The 16,046-nt window shown below is 38.7% G+C and overlaps 1 protein-coding gene across 1 annotated transcript in view; it reads left to right on the forward strand.

Moving 5' to 3' along the window:
• Nucleotides 1–16,046, forward strand: part of LOC145340939 (solute carrier family 25 member 36) — a 66,275-nt gene that overhangs the window by 37,511 nt on the left and 12,718 nt on the right. The window contains exons 3-4 of the mRNA XM_080185543.1: nucleotides 3,092–3,169; nucleotides 9,943–10,043. Of these exons, the coding sequence (XP_080041669.1) occupies nucleotides 3,092–3,169; nucleotides 9,943–10,043 (179 nt within the window). The remainder of the gene's footprint in view (nucleotides 1–3,091; nucleotides 3,170–9,942; nucleotides 10,044–16,046) is intronic.

The raw sequence follows: 16,046 nt of genomic DNA on the forward strand, positions 1-16,046 counted from the left end.
TATAAAGACATGCATTCCAACTGTTTTGTAAATTGAGTTTGTGTCTATATATGTCCTGTTTGTGAATAGAACTCCCACTCACCCAATGAAGGGGCTGCGCTCCAGAAGCTTGTGGCTTGTGCTACCAAATAAATCTATTGGACTTTAACCTGGTGTTGTGAGACTTCTTGCTGTGCTTACCCCAGTCCGACGCGGGCATCTCCACATCATTACTCTCTGTACACGGTATTTTGACACTCCCTCTATGGATGTAAATTTGAATAATGATTATTATTAGTGAAGAACTAGACAGTAGATAGCACCTGTGGGATTGTGCTTGGAGCCATTCCTTCTATAGAAGAAAAGTACAGACAAGTTTAAAATCTTTAATTGTCTTCCTGCTGACAGAGTGACAGAGTTTCATGATTTCTCGTGGGGTATGTGGATACATAAGAACATAACATAAGAAACAGGGGCAGGAGTAGGCCATCTAGCGCTTCGAGCCTGCCCCGCCATTCAATAAGATCATGGCTGATCTGTCGTGGCTCAGTTCCACATTCCCGCCCTCTCCCCATAACCCTTAATCCCCTCTCTTATCAAAAACCCATCAACCCGCGTCTTAAAAATATTTAGCGAGGCAGCCTCCACCACTTCAACGGGCAGAGAATTCCAGAGATTCACCACCCTTTGAGTGAAGGAGTTCCTCCTCAACTCTGTTCAAAACCGCCCCCCCTTTATCTTGAGGCTGTGCCCCCTAGTCCTACTATCCTTTCTGAGCAGGAAGAGTCTCTCCACCTCTATCCTATCCATCCCATTCATCATCTTATACGTCTCAATGAGATCTCCCCTCATTCTTCTAAACTCTAACGAGTACAAGCCTAGTTTATTCAGCCTCTCCTCATAGCTCAACCCCCTGAACTCTGGCATCAGCCTAGTAAACCTCCTCTGCACTCCCTCCAAGGCCAAAATATCCTTGTGTAAGTACGGCGCCCAAAACTGCACACAGTACTCCAGCTGCGGCCTCACCAATGCCCTATACAGCCGCAGCAAGACCTCCCTACTTTTATATTCAATCCCCCTTGCTATGAAGGCCAACATCCCATTCGCCTTCCTGACCACCTGCTGCACCTGCAAGCTGGGTTTTTGCGACTCATGCACAAGGACCCCGAGGTCCCTCTGCACCGTCGCCTGCTGCAGTTTTTCGCCACGTAAGTAATAATCCTTCCTACCAAAGTGGACCACCTTGCACTTACCAACATTAAATTCCATTTGCCAGTTCCTGGCCCATTCGCCCAGCCTATCTAGATCCTTCTGTAGACTCACCACACCCTCCGCACAATTTGCCGTTCCACCAATCTTGGTGTCATCAGCAAATTTCGACACCCTACACTCGGTTCCCTCCTCCAGATCATCTACATAAATGGTAAATAGCTGAGGCCCCAGCACCGACCCCTGGGGCACTCCACTAGTCACCATCCACCAATCCGAATAGCACCCACTGACCCCCACTCTCTGCCTCCTATTTGACAACCAATCCTCTATCCACGCTAACACCCTACCCCCAACTCCATGTCCCCTGACCTTCTGCAATAACCTCTTGTGAGGTACCTTGTCAAACGCCTTCTGAACATCCAGAAAGACCACATCCACCGGCTCTCCTCTATCCACCGCCCTAGACACATCCTCATAGAACTCCAGTAAATTTGTCAGACACGACTTCCCTTTAATGAAACCGTGCTGCAGTGTACAGGGATACAGTGTAAGTAGGCACGTAACTTTGAAACCAAAGTGCATTGAAAATTATTTGGCCTCAGATCTGTAGATAATTAACGATAGAAGAATAAAAGATCAAAAATTAACCAATTTGATCCTTCATCCCACCCTCGGCCAGATTTTGTGGCTATTGGGAACATTTAATCTCAACAGACGTGCTAAATTCTTCCATGAAATATTGAAACACTGACAATGCTTGTCCACTTTGTCTGTTTCTGTCTAGTCCTATTTTTGCAGCCATGGGAGATTATTCAAATTTCTGTTAAGCATTTGTTTAGTTAAATATCCATAGCTCATTAATGACTTTTTTTTCCACTTTGATCAGCATTAAAATGGATGTGGTTTAAGTGATACTGTTTACTGTGGATAAGCGTGAGGTAATGCACTTTGAGGCAAACAAATGTGAATGTACACATAATAGAAGTTACTGAAGATTGTCAAGATCTTGGGATTTGAAGACAAGATTCCCTGAAAGTGGAAGAGCGGGTATATGCTTCTTAAAAAGGCCATTTTGTGTTTTGTAAGTAGGACTGTGTACAAGAATTAAGAAGTAGTAAATTTGTTCATGTCATTGATTTAGGCCACGTTTGGAACACTGCAATTTTTAGCATTCCATTATAGAAAGTGGCATTAAAGGACATCAGCATGGTTTCATCAGGATACCAGGTTATTTGTTAAGGGCTTAGACTTGGGATGATATTATTTCTACTAGAGTAAGAAGGTTTTTAAAAAATGTATGAAGTTTTGATAATGAATAGGGAAAGAGTACTTCCTCTGGTTGGTAAATTAGTAATGAGGACTTGTTTAATTTAAAAAGTGGATCACTGAAGACTGGTTAGGTGATATTTCTCTATACAGAGAATATGAGGTAATTTGTCATAGTGTATGAGGTAGGAACTATTGAATGCTTTAAGAGGAAAAACGTGAATAAATATCTGAAACAAAGAAAGATGCATGGCTTTGGGGACGGAGCAAGCCAGGCTAATTTCAGATCAGCCATGATCTTATGGCAGGGCAGGCTCGAAGGGCTAGATGGCCTACTCCTGCTCCTATTTCGTATATTCATATAATCAGTTTTAAATTGCTGTAACAAAGAGCCATTGCAGATGGGATCATTCAATTTGCCTCCTCATGTATTGTAAACTTCTGTGATTCAAAGTTCAGTTTAGATCGTACCAAATTTTAGAATTACTAATGATCATTTTGTTCAGACTGGGCAAAGATTTGTTTTCTATCCTGCAGAACATCTGAAAAACAAATGTATGCTACAAACAAAATTCATAAACACCAAATTTTTCTTACTGTAACTTCCCATTTTTAAATTTTTTTTTACCCCCAGGATGATTCTGGAAAAGGAAGGTCCTCGTTCCCTCTTCAGAGGGTTGGGACCTAATCTGGTAGGCGTTGCACCCTCCAGGTAAGCAGTCAAAAACTATAGCTTGTGTTATTTGCAGTAAACTTTATCCTTTGTACAATACACATTTCAGTGGTTATCTTGTTGGCTAAAGTTAATGTAGTTTTTCTGACTATCTTAGTTTGGAAAGATATTGTACATGTTTGCATTTGCTTTTGCTTTTGAAGCTTTGTGTTTAGAGTCGCTTACATTTTGTCGAGAATAACCACAAAATGCAAGCTCAGTAACAGATATAGAGCTATCTTAGTAGTTCAAACCAGTCCTATAAATTAAATTCTTTCATGAAATGAGAATGTTAACCATATTTCAAGTTGAATTTTCCGTTGAGAATTATTTTTGAGTGAAGTTAGTGGAGGAATCTTCAGTCTCTTTCCTGCTAACGTTTTATATAAATTAGTCTGGTTATAAATTAGGGCTTGGGGGGCAGTGGTGGTGTGTGTGTGTTTGGAGAGGGGAGGAGCGGGAGGGAGGAGAGAGAGAAAGAAGTGGGGCAGGAGATCCTGATGTGACAAGACTGGAGAAAGTGAACAAATAGAAGAAACAAGTAAGGCAGCTGGCTTACAAATAGACATTGAACATGCATGGCTTTCTTCCAATTTTTTGCTGTATGATACAAATAATAGTAGCACTATTGCATGTCTACAAAACTTCATTCCACTTCCAGTAACATTGGGGACAATGTTTCTGCTTTGGGCACAATCTACAGATTGTGCACTTGTCAAGTCATATTTAAAGTTTCTAGTGACATGTATTTGCAGAACCACAAACTTAAACTTAAAATCTTCTATGAACCAGTGTAGTTGGTCAATGTCATGGTCATGACAGTGCAGAAAGAGTGAATTTGACTCATCAAGTCCATGCTAGCTCTATGTACAGACAGTGAAGAAAGTTATCTCGCATTGCAACAGGATCTTGATAATTGGGCCAGTGGGCTGATGAATGGCAGATGGAGCTTAATTTAGATAAATGCAAGGTGATGCATTTTGGTAGATCGAACCAGGGCAGGACTTACTCAGTTAATAATAGGATGTTGGAGAAAGTTTTATAGAACAGAATTCTAGGGGTACAGATTCATAGCTCCTTGAAATTGGAGCCACAGGTGGGCAAAGTGGCGAAGAAAATATTTGGCGTGCTTGGATTCATTGGTCAGAACACTGAATACAGGAGTTGGGACGTCTTGTTGAAGTTATTCAAGACATTGCTAACACCACGTTTGGAATACTGTGTATCGTTCTAATCATGCTATTATAGAAAGGCTATTATTAAACTAGAAAGAGTGCAGAAAAGATTTACTGGAATGCTACCAGGACTTAATGGTTTGAGCTATGAGAAGAGGCTAGGTAGACTGGGACTTTTTCCTTTTGGATCATATGAGGCTGAGGGGTAATCTTATGGAGATCTATAAAATAATGAGGGACATGGATCAGCTAGATCAGGGGTCTCCAAACTACGGCCCGCAGTGGGCCGCATCTGGCTCAACATTTGGAGACGGCTGATGGTCATTATCTTTTCCCAAAGATAGGGGAGTCTGAAACTAGAGGGCATAGGTTTAAGGGGAGAGATACAAAAGGGTCCAGAGGGACAATTTTTTCATAGAGGGTGATGAATGACTGGAACAAGCTACCAGAGGTAGTAGTTGAGGCGGGTACAATTTTGTCTTTTAAAAACCACCTAGTTACATGGGTAACTATTTCTTATGTAAGATGACTGTAGCGAGATAAGGGCCAAATGTGTGCAGTTAGGACTAGCTTAGTGATTTTTAAAAACAAAGGGGTGGCATTGACAAATTGGGCTGAAGGGCCTGTTTCTATGTTATAAACCTCTGTCTCTATGTAGAAAAATCCAGACTTGGCTCAGCATAACTTGCCTGGTTTTTTTTTCTGTACTCGATACTACTTTCTGTGAAGTCCAAGACCCCATATGCTTTGCTAATTACTCTTTCAGGTATGTCTTGCCAACAACAAAGATCCCTACATCCCTTGTGTCCCTGCACATTCTTGCCTCTTCTTAACCCTTCTGCCAAAATACATCACCTCCCATTTCTCTTTCTATTAAATTCAATCTGCCACTTGTCTGCCTACTTCGCTGTCCTGTTGCACTTGATTGGTATCATCCCCACTATTTGTTATGTCCACGTGTTTGATATTATTGGCCAATTTTGCATGGTTAAAAGCAACAGAATCTCAGAACATCATTCTCCAGTTTGAAAAACAACCATTTACTACAACTCGCTATTTTCTATCCTTAAGCCAATTTTTTTCATCCATTCATGACATCGATCCTCCTATTCCATGAAACTCAATTTTATTAAACAACCTTTCATGTGGTGCTTCATCAAATGCTTTCTTAAAATTCATTTAGATGTATCATTTAACATTTCCATTATTTCAACAAAATTTCATTTAGATTGGTCCCACATGATTTGTCTGCCTATTATAAGCCAGTTCTGACTCACAATTAAGTCAAACCTCTCCCATGAACCTGTTGATTATTTTTTCTATCATTTCTAAAACTTCTCACTGATTAAATTGACTGACTAGCCAGAAATCTTTTGGATTGGCCACACACCTTTTCTTAACGATTTGCCACTTTTTAATTCTCTGGCTCCCCATGCCACCAGCCCCTCCCGACCCCAGTATCCAGCAAACCCTTCGAACGTTTCCATCCTCACTTCTCTTAGCAACCTGAAATGCAAGCAATTCAGACCAGGCAACTTATCCATTCCAAGCACCAACCAATCTTCCCAGTGTATCCTGCCTATTATTTTCACCGGTACATCACCTCTACACCTGTATCATTTTTACTTCAAATGTAAGAAGTAACCCGATTTTAAATCGCTAATGATGAAAAATACTGAACAATTTACTCATTTTTATTAGTACATGTCAGTCACTTTCTTAGAAAATTAAACTTCTTATTCAATTTTCTAAAACTTTCAAAATGTGCCTGAGAAAATGAGCTCAACCTTAAGTTTTTCATCAAATGGGCGCAATCAGCAGAAACTTATCTCAGTCTGAAGAGATGTCCAGCATTGGAGGCATTGTTGCCATTGGGCAAAATCATTTTTGAAATAGTGAACACTACCTATGCAGTTTTGCTGGTTTAGCTTATTTCTTGTACTGATTAAAAATAACGGGAGCTCATCTACTTCTATTACATAAATGACTGAGGAAAACAGTATTAACAAGCTGTGGGCTCCTTTATTGACGTCATGTAAATGGAGGGTATAATTTAAGAGATAAATTGCCTCCATTAATTTGGGAAATATATTTTCTTCATAACCACTTTACATTAATACTCTCCGGAAAGTAGTTGATTAGCTTCATTTCAGTGCTATTCAACCAAAAAAATCACACAAAGCACTTAAACCTGTTTCAAAATTAATACAAATGTGCTTAATGGTGTTTTTTTAAATGATTTTCGTAAAACCTTGCAATAGCAAGAGCAAACATATGGCTTGTTGAATTTGCCTTTTGTGACTAAAAGCAATATTGAAAGGACAAATTCAATCGCCCTATCTGTTCAACAAGTAAATATGGACCGAAATGTCGTAAATCGTTCACTTCAGTAGTGATTCATTAACGTATATGAAAATACAAAACATCTGTCACCATTCAAAGTGCCTCCTTTCTAAAGCTTTATCAATGTAATCTATTTATTCACTTGCCATTCTGAATGAGAATTTTTATGTAGTAATACATTTTGTTAATGATGATTGTGGAAAGATCATTTCCATGACCCTTTTATGTTCTGTGGCTGTTTGCCTTTATTCTTAAATCCATGAGACGCCATTTATGCAAAATAGATAGCCAAAGGCTCTTCAGAGCCACTTACCAAAATGTGTTACCAGCAGTTTTTTTTCCTTGATCAGTTTTTTGTTTATGCCACCTTCTGGAACTGTTGTGAGCTCAAAGCTAATGAAAGTTGGTTGCCATTCAAGATACATTAATTCTGACTCTGAAGAACTGAATGGGCAAATGTACCATATGGCAAGTTACAGCACTGTACTGAACCAGCAAGCTCTGAGGCTTCAGTATCTGCCAGTCAGCTGGCCTTGGCTCAGATGATCAAACTCTATATTTTGGATCTCTCCTAGGTAAGGAAGGTGATCTGCTGCAGATATTGAGTTCCCCTTTTGCGAACTCTGGAAATGTACCAAATTTTGGATGCATTGCATCTGACCATTCCAAGTGAAATGCAAAAAATTCAGCAGATATATTGCACATGCATAATTTACAAAATATTAACTTGTCTGTTTGCTCTGCAGGTGCAGAATGATCTGATTCCAGCATTTGCTTTTAATATTGACTTTTATCATAGCCATTAACTGGGGGCATCATGGCACAGTGATTAGCACTGCTGCCTCTTAGCACCGCTGCCTCTTAGCACCAGGGACTAGGATTTGATTCCTGGCCTCTGATCGCTGTCTGTGTGGAGTTTGCACATTCTCTCCGTGTCTTCATGGGTTTTGTCTGGGTGCTCCAGTTTCCTCCCACAGACCAAAGATATTCAGGTTAGGTGGATTAGCCATGCTAAAATGTCACTTTAGTGTCAGGGAGATTAGCTAGTGTAAATATGTGGGGTTATGGGAATAGGGCCTAGGTGGGATTGTGGTTCATGCAGAATGGTTCCTCTTATGCATTGTATATGTGAAATAAGTGTCTTCTATTATTGAAAACCTTCCAAAGTTGCAGACTTTTTAAAATTCATTTACAGGATGTGGGTGTCTTTGGTTAGGCCAGCATTCATTTGCTTATCCCTAGTTGCCCTTGAGAAGGTGGTGGTGAGCTGCCTTTTTGAAGTACTACAATTGCTGTAGTGTAGGCACATCCACAGTGCCTTAGAGAAGGAGTTCCAGGATTTCATCCCAGCAATGGTGAAGGAACGTTGTATTTCCATGTCAGGGTGGTGAGCGACTTGGAGGGTGTGGTATGTTTAATGGATAGGCTTGCAGACTGTGATGGTACAAACAATTAGGAAGATGTTTACAGGCTGTTGGGCTAGATTGTCCATTTGCCCACACAAATAATCAATGACATCACATGATTGGTCCCTTTAAAATGTCTTTGTTTCAACTAGGAACAGCGTGAACATACAACACTTTCCTCTCCCTTCATCACAGATTCCTGCAATGAAACATTTTTCAATTTGAACAATTAAGCACAACAGTCAATAGGTTAGAAGGTTGATAGGATGTCAATTTCTGAGTGGTTGTCAGTGGACCTCCAGGTGCCTGCTCTTTTTTGTGCTAACTGCAACTTCTGGTGTTTTTGATTTAGTTTGGCTGTCTTAATCAGAGTCGACATAATATTCTGAGGTTGACTCAATGTTGAAGTGTTTCCAATTGAGGTATTATCTTCCCAGTTGTTTTGGGTATTATCAGTTCCCACGTATGTCCAAGTCTTCACTTGGCGTGACTTATTGCGGACTCTGTTGTTTCTATCTCTGGCTAACTGGTTCTGTTGCCAAAAGTTGATCTGCATGCCTTCTCCTTACTACATTATCTTGAGTTTGTATGGTGGAGGAGACCAGTACTGTCTGTGCTAAGATATTGGCCAGTATCCACTTTTCGCTGGTGGTATAGTTCTTTGCCAACGCTTTTTCAAATTATGAAAAACCTGACGTTTAGCCCTGTTCTCTTGTCGTATAACCTGATTGTGCTATTTCTTCTCGACTATATGTCTGGGGCTAGCTGAAGCAAATCAAATGCTATGCGTAATTGACGTTTTTGTCATGCGCATTGCCGGAGAACCCTGGAGGGTTGTCGAATGTGTAGTATTCCTGTACACTCATCAGGAATTGGCTCAATCGTTTAGACATGAACCTTGCTCTCGAGTTACCTTCAACGAATATTTCATCTGAACAAACAGCTCATGTGTGGCAGGATGATGAGTGAATCAGATATGTTGAATCCCATTCCCCTTTTAAATAGTTTGTGAATTCTTACAAAATGATCTGTGGCCCATTGTCACTCTCAGTTGTTCAAGGTAAGCAAACTTTCCAAAAACCAGTCTTTCTTTCTGTTGTTCTCTCTGAGAACATTGTTGTCTTAATGCCAACTTTGGGCCCTCTTGAGTGCGTGTTGACCACAGTGAGAACCATACGCCTTTTTGAGTGGTCCAGCTTTGTACCTATGAACTCTGCCAGCCACTTCTGATCAATCCCATGGGTGTAGTGGCACTCGTGGCGGCAGGTACAAATGTTTAATCCTGATTCTTAGAGCTTCTTTCTCTGTCCGTGCATCATTCATTTCTGCTTTGTTCAAGGATCTTGACGCAAAAGTTATCAGCTTCCCTTCACCATTTTGCATCATGTGAGAACCCACACCCCACCCTGTGAGGTGATATGTCACATGCCAGTTCCAAAGGTAAATTTGGATCAAAATGTGTCAAGACTTCTAACTTTATTAGTGCCTGTTTAGCTTGTATGAAGGCTTTCATGCACTGATCTACCCATTTCCTATTTTGACAAAACAAGTTGAGTAAAAGTTTAAAGATAGTGGTTAGATTAGAAACAAACCTTCCATAATAACTTAATAAGGCCAGAGTTGTTTGCTGTTTTATGGTGTATCTTTTCATCTAGTTTTTGTTCATGGGGAATGCAAATTCTGAATGAGGTTAAGATACTTTTTTTTCCCAAAAATGTAATGCTGTGTACATAGGAATGCAGCAGAAGTTTTTTTTATTGTAGTTATATATAAACAGCAGTAAACTGCTGGATTTCAGGTACTGTATTACTAACTTTTCATTGGTGTAATTTTATTCTCCTCCTTCTAGAGCGATTTACTTTGCTGCTTACTCCAGTTCTAAGGAAAAGTTGAATACAATCCTGGAGCCAGATTCCAGCCAGGTGCATATGGTCTCGGCTGGAGTGGCAGGTAAGAGTAAATAGTGCTGCTGCTTTCCTAATATTTTAAACAATGTACTTAACGGTACTTTATATGGATTAATATTGAATTACTTTAAAACCAAAATTGTAAATTTCCAAACTTGTAAAATTAAGGGAATTTTAAAGCCTGAATTTGTCAAAAATGTCTGTACAGCTTCTATACATATTTACAGCCTCATGCCAGTTATGAACACTATTGTTTTATTTCAGCATTTCGTTTGAAATTGAAGACTGATGTCTACATGGATACACATGGGAAATCTGTGGAAAAATGTTTAGCATTCTAGTTATAAAAATCTACTTCATAAAATGCTCTCTTAGTATAGAGATTATTGTGTGATTCAAACATAAAACAAAAATTCAGTTTTCATTTAAAATATGAATGCTTTCAATTATTTCATATTAAAGACTAGCTACTAAAACACAACTTCTAATTTGGTTTTGGGGACAATTAATCATTTTAGAAGCTGATTCATAGATTTGCAGTAACAGTCAATTTTTCGAACTACATACTGCAAATCTATTTTAACAGGATGCAAGGTGGGGAATTCTATCCTTCGATAGATGAAATTTAAACATCTTTATCTGTTTAAATTAATAGCCTCTGTTAGGTATAATTTTTCCCCAATCTCCCTTCCCTCTTCCTTGCAGTTTAAGATGCTTGAAAAATTATCATCATCTATTTAATAATTAAATTATCCAACAGAGTTATCTGCAATAATAGGTTGACAAAAAAACCATACTATGAGGAATCCAGGTCCCATGACAAATTTATGTTCAAAGTTACTGTTAAAGACTTTTAGAGAAAACACAGTGGATTTAAAATGACATTTGGTTACTAAAGATCCGTGTTCCCTCTAATCTAAAACAATTAGACAGAAACACCTTTCCTAATAGGCAAATATTTTTCATAGAGGTTTATTTTTTCATGTATAAAGCTTTTATGATTATGACAAAACATCAACTTAAAACTGTTAATGATAAGAAGAGAGAGAACTGCAACTGTGAAAGCTCATATGACATGTTACTATTGCGATAGTTGAAGGCAAGACTACATTTTAACAGGACTATTTAATAAAAAGGTAAAAGCAATTTTTGAAATAGCGTGGGTAACAAATTGACATAGATACTTAATGATTTGATGAAAGGTGCCCTACTCATGACTTGGAACTGTCTTTCTATTGCTACTGTGGTTTACAAGTTGCACTGAAATAAGTTTTTAATAGCTTCTCCCACATCCCTCCAAAATTAATAATGAAAATTAAACACTGGACTTTCCTGATTTGCTTCACAGTTATGTTGTTTATAGCATTGAGTCACACAGACCAGGAAGGTCCCGGATTTAATCCCTGGACTCTTAATTAATTGCTCATGCTCAGGGAAACAGTGCTGTTACAATTGGATTGGAGTAAAATGGTGAAAAATTCAATTAAGTTCCAAACAGTGAATCCTTTTGAAAGGCATGGAGTACGGTAATTCTTGTCTGTTCTGCCACCCCATTTATAAAGTGATATAACTCACTGTAAAACTGACCACTTGGTCATCAATATCAAATGATACTCAGCATTCCTGCAACTAATTGGCAGCAGTGCTTCAAAACAAGAGACATAGGGTATAAAATAAAAAGAATCAGTCAGAGAAGAATAATATTTTTGGCTTTTCGTTTGGTGTCCTAGTCATCTTTGACCCTTCACATTCATTTTAAAAATGTTAATACACATTTTCTTAATGGCATGATGGCATAAACTGTGGTGTAAAGCTAGCAACAACCATGCAAAACCTTTAGTAAAATCCAGGATATTATACTAAAAATAATGTTTTAACAGGATTAAAAGGATCAATTTGTCACAGAAGAAATGCAACTAGCAGTGCATGGATGTTTGTTTTTGTCAGCCTAAAATTGCTTGTTAACCTAGAGACATAGCTTGAAACCAAAAATTGTCAAACTTTCATGGTGGAGATGTGTCACAGTGGATTCCTTGTGATGTGAGGATCTGTCTGCAAGTCGGATGGCCTTTGTTCCCCTTAACCTCGCTGGTTAGTTGATATTTTCACACACCTTGCATTACAGCACATTATTTTTATTTGATTAAATTATGGGAAACGAGAAAGATTGTGTAAATGCCAAAAAAAAACAGATTCTGTTTCAGCTTTTTCAATAGTTATCTGGGGTAATAGCCCAGAGTCCAAGTGACCATGTATGAAAATGGCTAGAGGAGAAGCTTTGTTCCGAAGTTTGTGGGTAGTTTGGAAAAACTGCTGAAAAATAAAGGTAACAAGATGTTTTGCAATAAATATTTCCGGTGGAAAATGCTAGCCTTGTCATTTGTTGCGAATTTGAGATGTCTTCCTTTTTCTATATTTGCATTTACAAATTATTGTAATTTTGAATATAGCTTAAAATAAGTATTTTCATTGATCAGCATATCTGATTGAATTGTCAGATGTGGCTACTGTGCAAGTTTGAAACAGGAGGTCACTTAATCCTTGGATATATAAATTACTGAATTAATTAAATGACCTTCTTTATGTAGTGTTATTTTGCATAGCATATTCCAGGAAATTAGAAATCAAAAGTGAAGCAGATTAAACTTGAATGGTTTCTTTTCTTGTGGGAAAAGTAACCTTGAATTAGAAGTATAAAACACAGTTGAAGCATGTAAGTAGAGTATGAATTTGGTACAAGTTGTTAACTGACCATTGAAATGCAAGGATGCTTCTTGTTCTGAAGTGCACATGGGTCCAATTGACAAATAAAGGAGCTAACTAGGACACACTATACTTGATATCAACCCATCCTAAAATTTCACCTTCCTTAAAAAATTACTGATCTACTGTTACTGCAGAGCCCTTTGGCAAGTTACAAAGCTGACTGATGGAATTGCTTAGTTCGCTGACTTTCATCCCATAAGACTTTTGTTTCAGTCTAGCCCAGGCTGACAGCAAATATTAGGAAAGCTAGAAGATCTCTTCGCCTTAAACTTCTCAAAATATTTTCAAAAAGTTTTGAAAAAGTACAGCAAAATACATTATGAATATTGTCATTAGATTACGAACATTTGATAGAATTGTTACGCAAATCCTCCTGATGGGGGAAGAACACTGTCACAAATAATTAGCTTGACAATTTGAGTTGCAACTTAATATTTTGAGCCTCTATGCGGATTTAAGTTTTCTAATCATTGTATCCCTACGGTGCAGAAGATGGTCATTCAGCTCATCAAAATTGCATCGACCACAATCCCACCCAGACCTTATCCTCATAACCCCACATATTTACCCTCATAATCCCCCTAACTTGACATCTTTGGACAGTGGGAGGAAATCAGAGCACCAGGAGGAAACCCATGCAGGCACAGGGAGACTGTGCAAACTCCACACAATGACCCCTCTCAGTAGTTTCATTTTTGTCACCCCACCTAATGTTCAGTTTTCTAACTTAATCTGCAAAATTGCTGACTTGAGAGAGAATATAGTTCCAGACCATTAGTATCTTACGCAATTGCTTAATCTAGGAAAACCATGAATAGCAAACATAGAAGACTATTTGTTTGCAGAGGCATTATTCTGCAGGCCTGTCACTGCCAAAATCTCTCCAAGCTCCAGTTGGGTCTTTAGATAGCACTGAGAATACAGGCTAATTTTAACTCCATCTTGTTCCCAGTTGGGGAGTGCTAATAAAATTGTAACATGTCCTTGATCAGATCATCTGACTAAATTGGGGATTAAACCAGTAACCTTACTGGTTTGTTTGGCTCACTTCTAGGCCAATCTTTTTATTCTTTCACACATTGCTTTCAAGACTAATATTTCTTGGCCATTCTTAATTATCCTTAAGAAGGTAGTGATGAGCCGCCACCTTAAATCACTTCAGTCCATGTGAAGGTATGGAGTTCCAGGATCTTGACTTAGTAACAATGAAGGAATGACAAATGTAACTTGGTAAGAATCTTTGGTGATACTGGTATTCCCATGCACCTGCTGCCCTGTTGTTTAAATGGTAGCGGTTACTGGTTTCGGAGGTGCTGTCAATGATGTCTTGACTAATTGCTGCTGTGCATCTTGTAGATAGTACATACTGCAGCCACAGTGTGCCGGTGTGGAGGGAATGGAATATTTAAGCTGGTAAGTGGAATGCTTTGTCTTGGATGGTGTTAAGCTGCTCAAGTGTTGATGGAAATGCAGTCATCCAGGCAAGTGTAAAGTCCTCCACAGTCTTCCTTGTAGATGATGAAAAGACTTTGGGGAACCAAGAAGTGTTGCTCCCTCCCTCTGATCTTATAGTTACGTTATTTATGTGACTGGCCAGCTAAGTTTCTGGTTAATAGCAAACCCCATGATATGGTGGTAGGGGAATTAAATAATGGTAATACTATTGAATGTCACAAGGTGATTGTTAGGCGCCCTCTTGTTGGAGATGCCTGCTGCCTGTGTGGCACAAATGTTACTTGTGACTTAACAACCAAAATCTGAATATTGTTCAGTTGTGTAAGGATTGCTTCATTATCTGAGGTGCTGTGAATAGAACGAAACAGTGTGGCCTTCAGTGAAAATTCCCCACTTCTGATTTCATGATGGAAGGGTGATTGATGAATCAATTAAAGGTGTTTGAGCCTAGGACATACCCAATTTATAATCTCGGGACATGTATGAAAAGGACTTGCTTGTGAGCTCAAAAACTTACCATAAATAGATGCTACTAATAGCTCAGTATTTTGAATGTCTGTCTTAAAATGGCAAAATAAACAATATTTAGGATAGACTTTTCCATTAGGTATGATTACATGTATCTAATTATGTATGTTGTTTGCTACATGCCAACTTTTTTGCTTTGGGGCAACTACCAGAAATGCATCTGGAACCACTGCATAAATGCATTTGTTCCTGTTTGAAATCGCAGAATAAACTAATATTTCTGTCAAAAGTATATGCATATGAATTAGGTACAGGGGTAGGCCACTCAGTCCTTCAAGCCTGCTCCACTATTCAATAAGATAATGCTGACCTGATTTGTAACCTCAATTCCACATTCCTGCTTACGCCCAACCTTTCATCTCTTTCCTCCCTCCTTGTATAAGGATCTATTTATGTCTGCCTTATAACATTCAAAAACTCTGCTTTCACTACCTTCTGAGAAGAGAATTCCAAAGAGAACTCAATCCTCAAGAGAAAAATATTCTCTTTATCTCTTGTCCTAAATGGGCGACCCCTTATTTTTAAATGGTGGTTTGAGTTCTAGGTTCTTCCAGCTGAGGAAACATCTTCTCCACATGGATCCTGTCAAAACCTCTGAGGAGTTTTATATGTTTAAATCAAGTCACCTCTTGCTCTTCTAAATTCAACAGATACATGCCTAGCCCGACCAACCTTTCCTCATAAGGCAACCCACCTAATCTCGGTATTGGTTTAGTAAACCTTCTCTGAATTGCTTCCCAATGCATTTATATTCTTCCTAAATAAGGACACCAATATTGCACGTGTGCATTCCGATTGAACGCCATGCTGAAGCTCAAACATGAGTAACCACTTTTGCTGTCAATGCTCTTGAATCATAGCTCAGTCAAGACAGGAGAATATTAAAATGTATTTTTACAGCTAATGAATTCAGTTTTGTCTGGAAAGCTTATTTCTGATCATTCTCTAACCTTCCTCCCATCTTTGTTCAGAATCACCAAGATGTGATGGAGTAGGATAGGTTTGACCAGTTGCTAGTTATTTTTCCCTTGACTGTGTGAAAGATCATTTGGACAGTCTGCATCTTACAGGCATGACACAGTTCATTGAAAACTCTTGAAGTGAACAATCTATCTTTGCCAATTTTAATTAAGCAGTTGGTTTAATCACAAAACATTACTTGTTATTTATTTGAATAGACGGCCACTAAAACAAGACCGTAATCTTACTATCAGTACACACAGTACTGGTGTAAGACTACTTCAGACTTTGAATTTGTATTCAAGAGAATGATCTAATGTGGTTTTTAACCTGAGCA

The sequence above is a fragment of the Carcharhinus amblyrhynchos genome, chromosome 3, assembly GCF_965287045.1.
Source record: "Carcharhinus amblyrhynchos chromosome 3, sCarAmb.v2.hapA, whole genome shotgun sequence".
Classification (NCBI taxonomy): Eukaryota; Metazoa; Chordata; class Chondrichthyes; order Carcharhiniformes; family Carcharhinidae; genus Carcharhinus; species Carcharhinus amblyrhynchos.